The sequence below is a fragment of the Balaenoptera musculus genome, chromosome 17 (assembly GCF_009873245.2).
Source record: "Balaenoptera musculus isolate JJ_BM4_2016_0621 chromosome 17, mBalMus1.pri.v3, whole genome shotgun sequence".
In the NCBI taxonomy this organism is placed as follows: domain Eukaryota; kingdom Metazoa; phylum Chordata; class Mammalia; order Artiodactyla; family Balaenopteridae; genus Balaenoptera; species Balaenoptera musculus.
This window is the reverse complement of record NC_045801.1, coordinates 3170376-3184727: the sequence shown is the minus strand read 5'-3', so window position 1 is coordinate 3184727 and position 14352 is coordinate 3170376. Positions and strand designations below refer to the sequence as shown.

The 14352-nt window shown below is 47.4% G+C and overlaps 2 protein-coding genes across 6 annotated transcripts in view; one reads left to right on the top strand and one right to left on the bottom strand.

Annotated features, from left to right (window-relative positions):
- TRAPPC9 (trafficking protein particle complex 9) overlaps positions 1–10256 on the bottom strand; it is a 549215-nt gene extending 538959 nt beyond the window's left edge. For 3 of the 4 annotated variants that reach the window (XM_036830233.1, XM_036830236.1, XM_036830234.1), the window contains exons 1-2: positions 10160–10256; positions 4771–4939 (exon numbers count right to left, since the gene is read on the bottom strand). The gene's annotated coding sequence lies outside the window, so the exon portion shown is untranslated. Of the gene's footprint in view, positions 1–4770; positions 4940–9146; positions 10112–10159 lie in introns of those variants that run through there. The other variant, XM_036830235.1, reaches the window with a different exon arrangement.
- Positions 10257–10272: 16 nt separating this feature from the next.
- CHRAC1 (chromatin accessibility complex subunit 1) lies at positions 10273–13279 on the top strand. 2 transcript variants are annotated; one of them, XM_036830240.1, is made up of 3 exons: positions 10273–10501; positions 11897–12023; positions 12602–13278. In XM_036830240.1, exons 1-3 carry the CDS (start codon positions 10355–10357, stop codon positions 12724–12726), a joined length of 399 nt encoding a protein of 132 aa, XP_036686135.1. In that variant the 5' UTR covers positions 10273–10354; the 3' UTR covers positions 12727–13278. The 2 variants fall into 2 exon arrangements, 1 of the variants encoding a protein (XP_036686135.1); XR_005017018.1 differs by lacking the exon at positions 10273–10501 and adding an exon at positions 10756–11008 and having other exon boundaries at positions 12602–13279.
- The last annotated feature ends 1073 nt before the right edge of the window (positions 13280–14352 follow it).

Below are 14352 nucleotides of genomic sequence, written 5' to 3'. Positions count from 1 at the left end.
GGGTGTGTCCATGCTTGGGCACAATCTCCCCAGGAGCTCGCAGCCACCTTTGCTGACTCCTCCTCCTCCGGGTCCCAAGCACCGAATAACCAGGTTGGCTGGCTCCTTGGACCTCCCTTCTCCAGCTACTCTCTTTCCTTGGTCGCCTGACCAGCCTCTGGGCTCTACACATCACCCATCCAGTACTGACACTCATATTTCTCTCCCCAGCCCTGCAGTCTCCCCTGTGCCCCAAGCTTAGGTGTCCATGGTATAGCTGCCTTTCTTTCCATCTGGCTGTCTCCCAGCCATCTGTGCCCTCAAAGGAACTCTTGACACCCCTGGTTCCCAAACCTGTTCTTTCTCCATTCTTTCCATCCCAGAAATGGGCACCACCGTTTGCTCTAATCCACAACCAAGGAATCATTCTTGATTCCTTTTTCCCTCCTCACCCACATCCAATCTATCACTAAATCCTATTGATTTCACCATCCAAACACTTCCCAAATCCCTCCAGGTTTCTGTATGTCCAATGCTACCACGCCATTCAGAGACACCAGCAATTCTTGTCTGAACTGCCTCTTAACTGCTTCCATGATTACTACACCCCCCAAGTTAAAATCATGCATCAGCCAATGACTTGTTTTTGTAGAAACAGAAAAATTCATCCTACAATTCATATGGAATCTCAAGGGACTCTGAATAGCCAAAATAATTTTTAAAAAGAAGAACAAAGTTGGAAGTCTCACAATTTCTTCATTTCAAAACTTAATATAAAGCTGTCATAATCAAAACAGTGTTGGTACTGGCAAAGAGACAGACACACTAACAAATAGAATAGAATAGAGAGCCCAGGAATAAACCCTTGCATACAAGGTCAAATGATTTTCAGCAGGAGTACCAAGACCACTCAATGGTGAAAGGACAGTCTTTTCAGCAAATGATGTTGGGAAAACTGAACATCCACCTGCAAAAAGAATGAGGTTGAATTCACCTTATATTATATACAAAAATTAACTCAAAATGGACCTAAGACCACAACTTAAGAGTTAAAACTATAAAACTCTTAGAAGAAACAGGAAAAAGCTTCATAGCATTGTACTTGGCAATGATTTCTTGGCTATGACACCAAAAGCAGAAGTGACAAAGGTGAAAAATAAATATGTTGGACTACGTCAAACTTAAAAATTTGTGTGCATCAAGGAACACAATCAAGAGTGCAAAAGCAGGCATGGAATGGGAGAGAATATTTGCAAATCATGTATCTGATAAGAGGTTAATATCTAGAATAAAGAACTACAACTCAAATACAAAAAACAAACAACTGATTAAAATATGGGCAAAGGACTTAAATAGACTTTTCTCCAAAGAAAATGTACAAATGAGGGGATATATGTATACATATAGCTGATTCACTTTGCTGTACAGTGGAAACTAACATAACATTGTAAAGCAACTATACTCCAATAAAATTAAAAAAAGAAAAAGAAAAAGAAAATATACAAATGGCCAATAAGCCTGTGAAAAGATGCTCAACCTCACTAATTATGGAAATGTAAATCCAAACCACAATGAGATACTACTTTACACTGACTAGGAGAGCTATTATCAAAACCAAACAAACAAAAATGTTGGCTAGGGTGTGGAGAAACTGGAATCCTTATCCATGGCTGGTGGGAACATGAATATTGTGCAGCCACTGCGGAAAAAAATACGGATGTTCCTCAAAAAATTAAACACAGAATTACCATATGATCCAGCAACTTCACTTCTGGGTCTGTGTGTGTGTGTGTATATATATATATATATATATCCAACAGTTAAAAGCAGAGACTGGAACAGATATTTGTACACCCATGTTCATAGCAGCATTAGTCACCACAGTCAAAAGGCGGAAGCAACCGAAGCACCCATGGATGGATGGATAAACCAAATGTGGTCCATCCATACAATGGAATATTATTCAGCCTTAAAAAGGAAGGATGGACTTCCCTGGTGGCGCAGTGGTTAAGACCCCGCCTGCCAATGCAGGGGACACGGGTTTGAGCCCTGGTCCAGGAAGATCCCACATGCCGTGGAGCAACTAAGCCCGTGCGCCACAACTACTGAGTGCAGCTCTAGAGCCCATAAGCCACAACTGCTGAGGCCACGTGCCATAGCTCCTGAAGCCCACACACCTAGAGCCCATGCTCCGCAACAAGAGAAGCCACTGCACTGCAACAAAGAGTAGCCCCTGCTCACCGCAACTAGAGAAAGCCCGTGCACAGCAATGAAGACCCAAGGCGACCAAAAATAAATTAATTAATTAAATAAATTAAAAAGAAATCCTTCTAAAAAAAAAAAGGAAGGAAGTTCTGACATGTGCTACAACATGATGAACCTTGAGGTCATTATGCTCAGTGAGCTAAGCCAGTCACAAGAGGACAAATGCTATGTGATTCCACTTACATGAGTGACCTGGAGTAAAGTTCAGAGACAGAAGGTAGGAGGGTGGGGCCCGGGGCTGGGGGAGGGGCTGGGGGCTTAGTGTTTCATGGGGACAGAGTTTCACTTTGGGAAGATGAAAAAGTTCTGGAGGTGGATGGTGGTGATGGCCGCACAGCAGTGTGAATGTACTTAATGCTACTGAACTGTACACTTAAAAATGGTTCAAAAGATAAATTTTGTTGTATTTTGCCATAATAAAAAATTTATCCAAAAAAATCATATATCAGCTCTCATCTGTCACTTTTCCTCTCCAATGACTTCCCACTGCTCCGACCAGGACCCTGAGGCTCTGTACAGTGTGCCTCCCGGCAACCTTCCCCCTTGGCCCAGACTGCTCCCCCCACCAGATGCCAGCCCCTCCCCCTCCACTCCCCACATGAAAATCTCTGCAAGCTGCCTGCCTGCTGGCAGCCATCACCACGGTGGGCTCTGGTTTGCCCACATTATCCCTGTATTCAGGCCATTATCTATAATGACAACCTGGCATAATTATATTTTTACAATTTATATAACTATATTCTATTGAGTTAAATGATCATTATTATCATTATAAAATATTTATTGAGCACTTCTAGCCATGCAAACCTAATAAGAGGTAGCCTCAGCTCTTAAAAATCTCCCTTCTGAATTCCATCCCAAATTCATTTCAACTTTGGTTATTCGTCCTTCTTGGAGAAGGAACAGGGAACTTCTATGCTTTTTGCCTGGGGCTTTATATGCATATAAACTTTACACCATATAAGCTTCTCAGTGAGGCTGGGGAGCAGATGTGATTAGCCTCCTCTTACAGACGAGAAACAAGAGAGTCAGACTGCAGGAGCTAGTAATTTAGTAATTTAGGTCTTTGTGATGGCAAAGCCTTTACCACTCCTCTCATGTAATGTGATAGCTTGGCTTATTAGGAAGGGCTTCTTTTTTTTGGCCTTATTTACATCTTACATGCCAAACACTGTGCCAGCCCAGTGGGATAAACACACAAGTAAACAGATCTTTCTAAAACAACGTCCTAAGTCGGGGGTCACAAACTCAAATGTTCACAGGAGCCAAGCAGGCAGTGGAAATGGTGAAGCAGACAGGTGAGTGATAGAGAGTGGTGGGGACGGTGGCCAACCCAAGAGCATGTGACTCATCTAACGACGACAGCCAGCTTTGCCATGAGGCAATGTGGGGTCATGTTGCCTGCCCCTCCCACTCTTCCAGTTAGATTTATAAGTGAAATCTCCAGAATTTTAAATGTTGGCAACTTTGGCAGGTACTGGTCATTGTCTAACCTACAACCATTCCCTGCCTCAAACCTCACCTCCCACCCCCTCAATTTTTGTCAGTAGGGATCAGATACCCTTTGATCTCAGGAAGATAGCCCCAGGGGATAAATCTTAATTGGTATAAAGCAATCCTAGCAGTCTCATTCCCTTCGGCCAGTAATTGGTCTCAGGCCCCAATTCTGACAAATGAGACGTAAGGGGAACACTGCTAAGGAGATCTCCCCTTCCTTAGTAAAAAGACAAAGGCTGGAGACCTAATGATGAAAGAGGCTTTTGCCTATGGCCCTTTCCCCTTGTTTCTGTCTAATGCAATGATGAAGTCTGGAACAGCAGTGGCCTTTTTGGAACCATGAGGCAATAAGCATGAGGCCTAAAACCAACATGCCAAGAATGACAGAGCAGAAAGATGGAAAGACCCAAGGTCTTTGATGACATCCTTGCTGCATCAGCGCCAGATGCGGCCATGGCCACTATACATAAGCTCAGTAGAGCTAGCAAGCACTGGGTAGTGCCAGAGGGTGGCTGGAGAGAGAGAACAAACGACGTGTACAAGTGAGGCATCCTGCCACTTGTTTATTAGAGGCCTCCCGTGTAGGAGCCCTTTGGTGAGTATGGACACGGGCTACACCTACCCTCACATCTCTCCTCAATCTGAGAAGTTCATCCACAAACCCCTTCCCCAGACCTTTTTGTCTTTAAGTCTCCAACCTTGTTCTTTCCAAGTTCCCAGACCATCTGCTAGCTGCTGCCCCTGCATTGCTGTAGATCCTGGACCTCTGGCTTTCTCTCCACCCAGGCAGGTGGCCTTCTGGGGGAACCCCTTCACCTCTACCTTTTGGGCACACTGGGGAAAGCTGTTTTGCACGGCATTCCAGGTCTGCGTGGTGCCAGCATATTTACAAAGCAATCTATTAACTGGGTCTGCGTTTTCCTTCTTCACTCTTCTGCCCACAGAGAGTCCACTGAGGCCACTGTTGTGGGGTGTGGGGGGATGGAGCAGGTGCCCTGGGAGTCTCAGCCACCTGGTCATGTGACTTACTTGTGCTTCTGGGACCTGCTCAAGGCTGATAGCATTGTCCACATCGACCTCCCCTCGATGGTGGAGTGTGGCATGTGGCTTAGCGGAGCACGTCACACCCAGCTCAGCTCACACACTCACGTGGGGTCTGGCATTTGGTCTCTACCAGTGTCCAGCAGAAAATCTGGAGCTGTGGTTCAAATGGAGAATAGTTATTTGCAGAAGATATCTCTTTGCTCCAAGCCCCTGAGAGTCTGTGCTATGACTCTGTTATTGGGATCTGCCAGAACTTCTTCCCACAGACACCCTGGCCTAGATCTGCAGTTATCTCGTGAACGGGTCAGAGCAGCACACTCAGATGATGTTCAAGTAGTCTTTAAATGTCAGAGAGCAACCAGCGCAGGTCACTCTAAACCTCACTCCACCGGCTTAGCTAAGCAAACTGATCAAGCCCCTCCTAGCTGTTGGAGCGAACACACACCGAATCCAGAATCTCTGGTAAATCGGCTATATTGATAAATTCAGCCCAAACCTACATTAAGCTCTGTCCACCTGGACTGGTGCCGTTAGAATCCATTCACCTCACACTCCCCAAGTGTCTGACGATAAATGCATGAATATGCTGCAATTCTTTCACTGTGTGAATATCTCCTAAATCGAGCTTTGCTGTTGCTTCCCTGGGGCATGCTGGGATCTGACTCTGGTTATGGATTGGAGTTAAAGAGGGGGTGAGTCTTGAGAAGACTCAGCATCCCTGTTGCCAGGTAAGCACAGATGAGCTCATTAATAGGACTTCAAGCAGGAGAAGACTGATCTCAGGCAGGCAGGGGGGGGGCTATTTCCACTGACAAAGACGCTCAGAGGGATGGGGGGTTAAAAGTTTGCTTGTATCCTCCCAACCGTCCCTTTTCTAATTCTCAGGACCCCTCTCTTCCCAATAAACAGCCTGACTTCACACAAGAGCCCAAGTGAAGCTGTGAATTCAACTTCTGTCATAATTATGCCTCAGGTAAGGTTAAAGGCAGGTGTGACCTTTAGCCCCATTAGCCCTGAGGCTACAAAAGATAAGGAATGGCTTAGGGCTTGATCTGAGAATTTATAGTCTGAGCTTTCAATTTTCTTTCTGAAATCTCTCCCAGCCTCATGAGAAGCCCATCCCACAAGGCTCCACCGACTTGGGGCAGCCTTGTCTTCAGCGAGCCGTCCATCCAGGCAATGGCAGGTGACAACTTAAGTGACTGTTTGGCCAGGGCACGCTGCCAGGGAGGTCATCCCTGCACCAGCACAATCAGATCAGATAACCAGCCCCAGATTCCCATTTTCATGGGTCTGTTTCCTGGGACAAAGTACATATGTTTCAACATTCAACCAGGAAAGCAGAAACTTCTTTAGATAGTTCAAACAAAGAGGGATTTAATGCCGAGAATTGACTTCAAGGGTGTGGAAAAGCTGCAGGAGCATGAGGGAGCCGGTGCTGAGGTGCTGCTTGGAGATCAGGACGCTGGTACTATTCCTGGCTGGGGGCCGGGCCCACACTCCCCACTAGACCACCCAAGGTGTCGCTGCGGAGCAGACGCCCCCCACCCAGTGCAGATGACTCACTGTAGCCGCCCCCATCCCCACCTCCCCCCACCCCGAGTCCCCACGTGCTGCCAATGCCTTCACACAACCGTAAAACGATGTCTCCTCCTCCATCCGCAACTGCACTCTCTCACCTGGGTCTCCCACTGGCAGAATCTAACCAGAAGCCAGCTGGCAGAAGATTCTGGGAAGTGTAGATACCTGCACTCCCAGCACCCCGGGTACAGACACAGCAGGGAACAAGGAAGGCAGCAGAAGCAATGGGCACACCTGAGACGTTGTGAGGATAAGTGGGCTGACGGATAAGAGCACCAACCACAGGACAATCTGCTAACTCACTGTGCTTTTTCTAGTGCAGGGAAGCTCTGACAATCATAGATTCCTTCATTCTCCCACTGTCTTAGGTTTGAAGCTTCTTTTTATTGAATGCTGAGCATTTCCCCCCTTTTCTGCAGATTTGTCTTTGCCGCATTCCTTACTTCTCAAAATGATTAAGGACAAGATGCCCTGGCAGTTCCGCAACCTGAGCTTCTCACTCTCCTTGTCTCCTTGAATTCTTCTGGCTCTTTTCTGAGCCTTCCTCTTCTGTCCTCTTTCCTAAACTTAACCCATCCTGCTCTCAAACATGCCAGAAGAGAATGACAAACCTGATCAAAAAGCAGTAACCTGCTAGAGAAGCAAAACATCTGAAGACTGAAAAATGTCAGCTTGCTTCTCGTGTGGACCCAAGGACCCTCTTGCACAGCTAGCTTATGGAGGAAAGGCACTCCTTTGCTTTGGAGCTGAATCCTGGAGGCTGAAGCAGCACCTTCTACCTCTGCTCTGCACAGGGCATGGTGCCATTCAGTCATCCCTCGGCAAGCGGGATGAGCTTTTAAGTTGGATCCACTCCCTTGCTTCAAGACTCTTATGGCTTTCCATCGCTCTCAGAACGAAAGCCAAGCTTCTCACCTGCCTGCCCGAGCGGGTGGCGCCTACCTTGTTCATCACATCTCCGGTGCTCTCTGCCTCACTCACTAAGCTCCAGCCACACTGGCCTTTTTATTCCTCAGATTTGCCAAGGCGTCTTCCTTCTCAGGTGTTTTCCCACAGGCTATTCTGTTCAGAGGGCACATCTTGTCCCAGCCCTTCTGCATGTCCTCCAGATCCGACCTTAAGTCTCAGTTCTCAGAGAGGCTGTCTTATCACTCTCACACTGGTCTGACTCCTCATAGCACTTACCACGGGAGGTGTTATTTTTCTTGTCTTGCTCGTACCTGAAACTCCGCTCCGCGAGAGCAAGGACCATAGCTGTCTTGCTCGCTGCTTGTACCTTTCCTTTGTGCCCAGAAGTGCCTGGCATGTACTGGGTGCTACTGGACCAAGACCTGAGGTCACAGTGGTGAAGATGGCACTGTCCTTGCGTTCTCGGCCTTCACCTTCTAGTGACAAAGCACACAGCAGGTGCTAAGATGACTGGGTCATCACGGCTGAAGGTAGATGGGAAAACTTTTCTGGCACCACAAACGTCAGCAATCTGGGTCATCCGGGCTCTCTGGCCTTCGCTCCTCTCCTCAGGAAGCCTGAAGAGCAGTGATTTTCAGAACCCACTAAACTTGCAGAAACACGCTCTGCAAGTATGCATTTTATATTTTGCAATCATTACCTAAGTGATGGACAGAATGGAAATCAGAAAGGTTAAACAAGATCTATTTTTAATTTTCCAGACTCCTTTCATATGAACTTTGAAATCAAAGTTGATTGGAGTGACAGGACCTTGCAGCAGGAACCCTGAGACTTTACATAGTAGTTTAGGCTTTTGCAGGGTGCTGTACAGTTGACAAAGAGCTTTCTCGTTCTCAGCTCCTTTGATGCTCCCTGCTGACCTGTGAGGGAGGCAGTGGTGGATGGATGGGGGGACGACTTTAATCTTCATGTGCCAGGCATGTTCACACCTTTTAACAACCCCGAGACAGGTGCGACTCTCCTGTCTCATCTTTGCAAACGAGGAAACAGCGGTTCAGAGAGAGTACTTGCTTTGCCCGGGGTCATGCCGTTGTGAATGGTGGGACAATCTTATTCCACCTCCCAGCAGTATTCAATCCAGTTGATCAGCTTCTCCTTTCAGAAAAACTCTCTTCGATTGACTTTATGGACACACGATCTCTTGGTTTTCCTCTTACTCAGTGGCCACTCCTTCCCAGTTTCTTTTGCTGGATTTTCCTTCTCCTCTCCATCTCAGAACGCTGGAGTACCCCAGTTCGTGGTCCTTAGAGCTTTCTACTTTATCCACACTCTCCTCCCAGATACCTTCATTCAGGTCCCTGGTTTTAATTACCACCTACCTAGACAAGGGTGGCTTGTAATTCACTGCTCCAGCCTGAACTCCAGGCTGGAATAGCCAATTGGCTCCTCAACGTTGCCACGAGTGTTCACAGGCAATTAAGACTTAACTTGCTCCAAACTACGCCTCTGCTAAATTTGCTCCTCCCACAGGGTTCCCCATCTCAGTAAACAGCACTACCATCCTTTCACTCATACTCCACATCACATTAGCAAGACCCTGATGAAATAAAATTTCTGTTTTAGGGCAGGATAAGGAAAAAAATTAATCATAAAATTCTCTGTTTGGGCCTCCTCCCTCCCTAATGTGCAGTATGCACCTGCACTACACGTCAGAGCTCCTCAAAGATGGGAGTGCCTGCTCAACCGTAAAGATCAATTTTTTTGTTTTTCTTTCTTCTGACGCTAGCAATGTAACTTCTTAAAAGAACATTGTTCTTTCCCAGCTCTGTAGGGGGTCATGGTGACTTGCTGCCCGCTTTGTACGTGCTTACCTGGACTACGCATCCTCGGTGAACTTTATGTAAAACATCAGTATGTCATTTTGATGTATGATCCTTTGTCTCAAAAATATACAGACTATACCTTCGACTTCTAACAGGAGAAAGAGCTCTCAGAGCTTTCTGAGAATCTGCTTCCCAGGTGATAATCCTCAGTTTGGCTCGAATAAAATCCCTTTTTTTCTTCTTAACTTGATAGTTAATTGAATTTTCGTCGACACCGTTGGCTCTACAAATTAGATCCCCAATCCTACCCTACTTCTACCACCTCCACTGTAGTCTGACCCATCGTCTCCCTCCATCCCCGTTACAGTTTCCTAACTGCACTCTCTGCCCGCCTCCGTTCTCGCCCCTCTCCAGTCTATTCACACACGGCAACCTGAGTATTCCTTGTAAAACTTAAGTGGGACCACCTTACTCTTCCCCAGGCCTCCCAACTCTCTGGGAAAGAATTCCATGACGTACAAGGCCCTATCTAGTCTGGCCCATGGCTACTTCTCATCATTCTTCTCCTAGCTCATTTCGCCTTAGCCACACTGGCATCCAATTCATCACCTGCAATCACCTCCTACTCTACAATCTCTTTGCTTCCACCCTTACAACCTCCTTATCCTCACGACTCCCCTCTGGTCTATTCACACTCAGCAGCCAGAGGGATCTTTCGAAAACTTAAAGACACAACCCATCATCCCTCTGATACTTCCCATTTTTCTTAGAATAAAATCCAACAGGACCTAGCCCCTGGCTACCTCTTAGACTTCACCTAGCACACCTGGTCCACACAGCGGTCATTTTGAGCTTCTTGAAAGGCCTTTGCCTATCGCTCCTTTCCCCGGCAAAGCGCTTTCTCATAAACAGGGCTGTTTTCTCTCTTCGCTGCCCAGCCTTCTCCTTTACTGCCCCGGTTTCTATCTTCTTACACTGGTTTGTTTTCCTTCATGGTACTTCGCAGCATCACACAGGTAGAACCCCCACCCACGGTCCCCCCCACTCCCGCCCCGCCGAACCTGCTGGCCGCCCTTCTGCTCCGTCTGCGCAGCCTCGGGGGCGCGCGGCATCACGGGGCTTGTAGTCCGTCCCGCGGCCGCGCCTCCCGGCACTACAACTCCCACGGGGCAGCGGGACGCCGCTCCCGCACCGACCGTGTAGGCCGGCCACCTCGCGGCGGGTAGGGGCTGCCGCCGCGGGGGCGGGGCGGAGAGATGGCGGACGTGGTCGTGGGCAAGGAGAAGTGCGGGGAGCAGCGGCTGGTGTCGCTGCCCCTGTCCCGCATCCGGGTCATCATGAAGAGCTCCCCCGAGGTGTCCAGCATCAACCAGGAGGCGCTGGTGCTCACAGCCAAGGCCACGGTGAGGCGGGCAGCGCGGGGAGGAGTGAGGAGCGTGGGGCGGCGGTGGGGGCCACCCGGAACCATCGCGCCCCGCCGAGCTACCCGGTCCCCTTCGCGTGCGCGCGCGCGTCCTTTTGAGAGCCGCCTCACTCCCCTCCCACGCCGCGCGCGCCCCAGCTCCCCCGCGCGCTCTTCGCCCCGCCCATCCGGCGCCTCGCGCGCCCGTCTCCCCGCCCACTCCGCTCCCGCCCTCCCTCGCGCGCCCGTCTCCCCGCCCACTCCGCTCCCGCCCTCCCTCGCGCGCTGGTCGCCACGCCCACTCCGCTCCCGCCCTTCCTCGCGCGGGTTTGGCCTGGGCGGTGGCGAGGAGACGCGCGGGCCTTCTTTGGTGTCTCTTCCTCCTCCTCCAGAGTCACCGTACTCCGGGCCCCAAAGCGTCTCTTTTTGTCGCTTCCGGCCTGTTTCGCGGCTTTGGGCCCCAGCTCCTCAAACGGTTCATTGAGAGGGCCGGCGGCTCCCTCAGGAGGTACGGCCCGGCACAGCCGCTCGCCCACCCTCTCCCAGTTTCCTGGGCCAGAATTGAAGTAATTTCGGGGACCTCAGTTTTAGCCCCCTCCTAGGTCCAGATAGATGATTTTGTCTCTTAATTTGGTCTAGGTAGGCCAGACCTTCCTGTTCTTACCCTGGGCCGGGTTTCTGCTGCAGAGTCTCACTTGCTTTAACTTCCCTTCGAGTCTGTTTCCCAGGCCGGCTAGTTCGGTAGACGGTGTCCGGTGCGGTGCGTTGGTCAGAGCTAAGGGAGGGGGGGAATCACATGGTCTTGGGATAGCTGTACAGTTTCGTTCTGTAGGTCTTAAGGAATTAAGACTTTTGCAGGCACTTCTTTTAATCCCTCTTGACTAACTTAGATGGAGTTAAAGTAAAACTGAGAGAGGGGCTCAGCTCAGGTGGGCTGCCCTTGGAAGGGTGTCCGGGCAGAATGGCAAAGTGACCATTTTTTACCTTCAAACTAGTGACTGTTACAGTTGTAGGTGGACCACCTTAGACACAGTGTAGTCAAATACAATACTAAAAGTCTGTTCCTGGCATAGAATTTTTGGATGGTCTCTTGCCCTCCTTTCTAACTGTAGAGATTGGGCATTAAACAAACACGATTCCTTGTTGTATGGCTTTTAAATATTTTTCGTAAGTTAGAAATCTAAAATAAACTTTCGGGAAATTCCTGCTGCCCTGCCAGTTTTAATTCAGCCTTGCTTTCTTTCCGACCTCGTATTTCTCCTTTCTCCAGTGATTTTCTGCAGTTCGATGAACCAAGATAATCGGAAATCATCTAAACTTAATGTAATTAAAAAGTAAGGTCTGTGGTAAATTTTCAAAGCACACCTTTCATCTTAACTTTTCCATTTTGTTTTAGGAACTCTTTGTTCAATATCTCGCCACCTATTCCTACAGACATGGCAGTGGAAAAGAAAAGAAAGCACTCACTTACAGTGATTTATCAGATACCGCAGAGGAATCGGAAACGTTTCAGTTTCTTGCAGGTACTTAGCCTTTGAAACATTCTGGTTAAAAAACAGCTTTTTCCCTGCTCTTTTTCTGCTTTCACTGAAGATGACATTTTGGCTGCTTTCTCCAGGTGTCAGAGTTTACCTGGCGTGGGGCGAGAGTTTTAGTTTTGTTGACTGGAGCATGTTTGTAATGCAGTTCACCTAGAGCAGGAGTTAAGTTGGCACCTGCACGGGGCTGTCTGGGCAGCCCACCCCCTCAGACTCGTCCTTACTTGGCTGGGGAAGCAGAAACCCATAGTTGCTGCTGTGGAACAGGCTGTGTGCACCGAAGCTAAAAAAGGGCTTCCGGTGATCCTTGGGGCCAGCCACTGTGTCAGGTGGGTCGGGCAGGGCTGCTCCTAGTGGGTACCAGCACAGAGCGGAGTGTGGTTTGCAGCCACTGGAGTAGATACGGGTGTTGCGCCTTCGTCCAGAGGCAGTGCTGGTTTCCTGCTATTTTACTCAGAAGTGTAGTCTGAACTTTGGCTTGTCTTGGAACCTGTGTTAGAGGTCAGAGCAGGAACTAGCACGTTTGAAATTTGCATCGCTGATGTTAGCTTTATGTTTTTAAGATATATTACCAAAGAAGATTTTAGCTAGTAAGTATCTGAAAACACTTAAAGAGAAGAGGGAAGAGGAGGAGGAGGAGGAGAATGACAACGACGATGAGAGTGATGACGACGAAGCGGAATCCTAAACCAAGAAGAAGCGCTTTAGAGATGAGCCTGGAGAGGACCCTCACGGATCAGCACCTTTGCTCTGGAGCACTCTTCAGAGACTTCACGTACATGACGTTCTTTCCTGGCTGAGACCAAGCGTAATGCACCTCTGCCATAAATAGCCAAAAGGAAAGGAACCCAGACAGCAGCTTCTCTTCCCCAGGCCCCCACTGCAGCTGGAGTGGGAGAGGACCACGAAAGGGCTGCGTACCGTGAGACACGGCCAGTCTGCAGGTGTAAGCTATAGAGGCAAAGACAGCTTTGCTTAACTTTCTAGTTTACAGATAGATTTTGAAGAACGTCTAGATATCAGTTGTGTAAATTCACATATGTATGTTTTGAAATTAGTTCTTGTGAACAGCTAGATCCTGTTTTAGCTAAATGTGTAGTCTCTGGGTAGTATGTTACATTTGAATTTTCGTATTTGAAGAAAATTTCTGGCTTTGTGTATGTCCAAATACTGCATTTTTTTTTTTAACTGTAAAGAAATAAATTTTTCTTTTTTAAAAGCTGTATATATTTTTATAGTGAAATGTTTTATGGAACTAGTTTTAGAACCCTCTATTATTCTAATGCCCTGCTTATTATCTGGAAACATTTGTGAAATTTAAAAATGAGTACTTTCTTCTTTTTATTTTTCCTTTTTATTGGCGGCGCTGTGAGGCATGTGGGATCTTAGCTCCCCAACCAGGGATCAAACCCGTGCTCCCTGCAGTGGAAGCACAGAGTCTTAACCACTGGACCGCCGGGGAGGTCCAAAAATGAGCACTTTCTAACACTTTTATTCCTGGAGAAAAATTTCAAGTCAAATTATTAGATCAGATACAGTAAGAAATACTACCTCTGCGTAAGCACGTTTTTCTTAAAAAATTATAAAGCATTTTGTATATTGAAGATCTCTCTCATTTTACTGTTCCTTTCTTTACACCCATAGTAATTGTTTTTACTGTCCACAAGAGAAAACCATAAGCCCTATTTTTTTTCACGTAGGGTAAATTTTGGCTTTTGCCTTTTCTTTTTTTTTCCAATTGAGTTCGAATTTTCATCCAGTAAAATCACCCTTTAATGTCCATTCTGTTGGTTGTGTAAGCAATCAATATATAGAACAGTTCCATCACCCCAAATATTCCTCTGTATACGCTTGGAGTTAGTTCCTTCCCTTATCCCCAGGCAATCAATCACTGTTTTCTGTCCCTCTTGATTTTAAAATTTATTTTAAAATATTTTAAAATCTACTTTTTGGTGTACAGTTCTGAGTTTTGACAGATGCAGTGTCATGTAACCACCACCACAATTAAGATACAACAGTTCTGTCACCTCCCCCAAATTCCCTCATGGTCAAACTCCTTCCTACCCTTTACCTTGGCAGCCACTGATCTAGCTATTCTCTGCCCCCAGAGGAGGAGTCAGCAGACTTTTTCTGGAAAGGGCCATGTGGAAAATATTTGAAGTTTTATGGGCTACATAATCTCTGTCACAACTAGTCAACTCTGCTGTTGTAGTTCAAAAGCAGCCACAGTCAACACATACAGGAATGAGCGTGGCTGTACTTCAAAAAAACTTTATTTCTGGACACTGAAATTTAAATTTTATATAATTTTCAT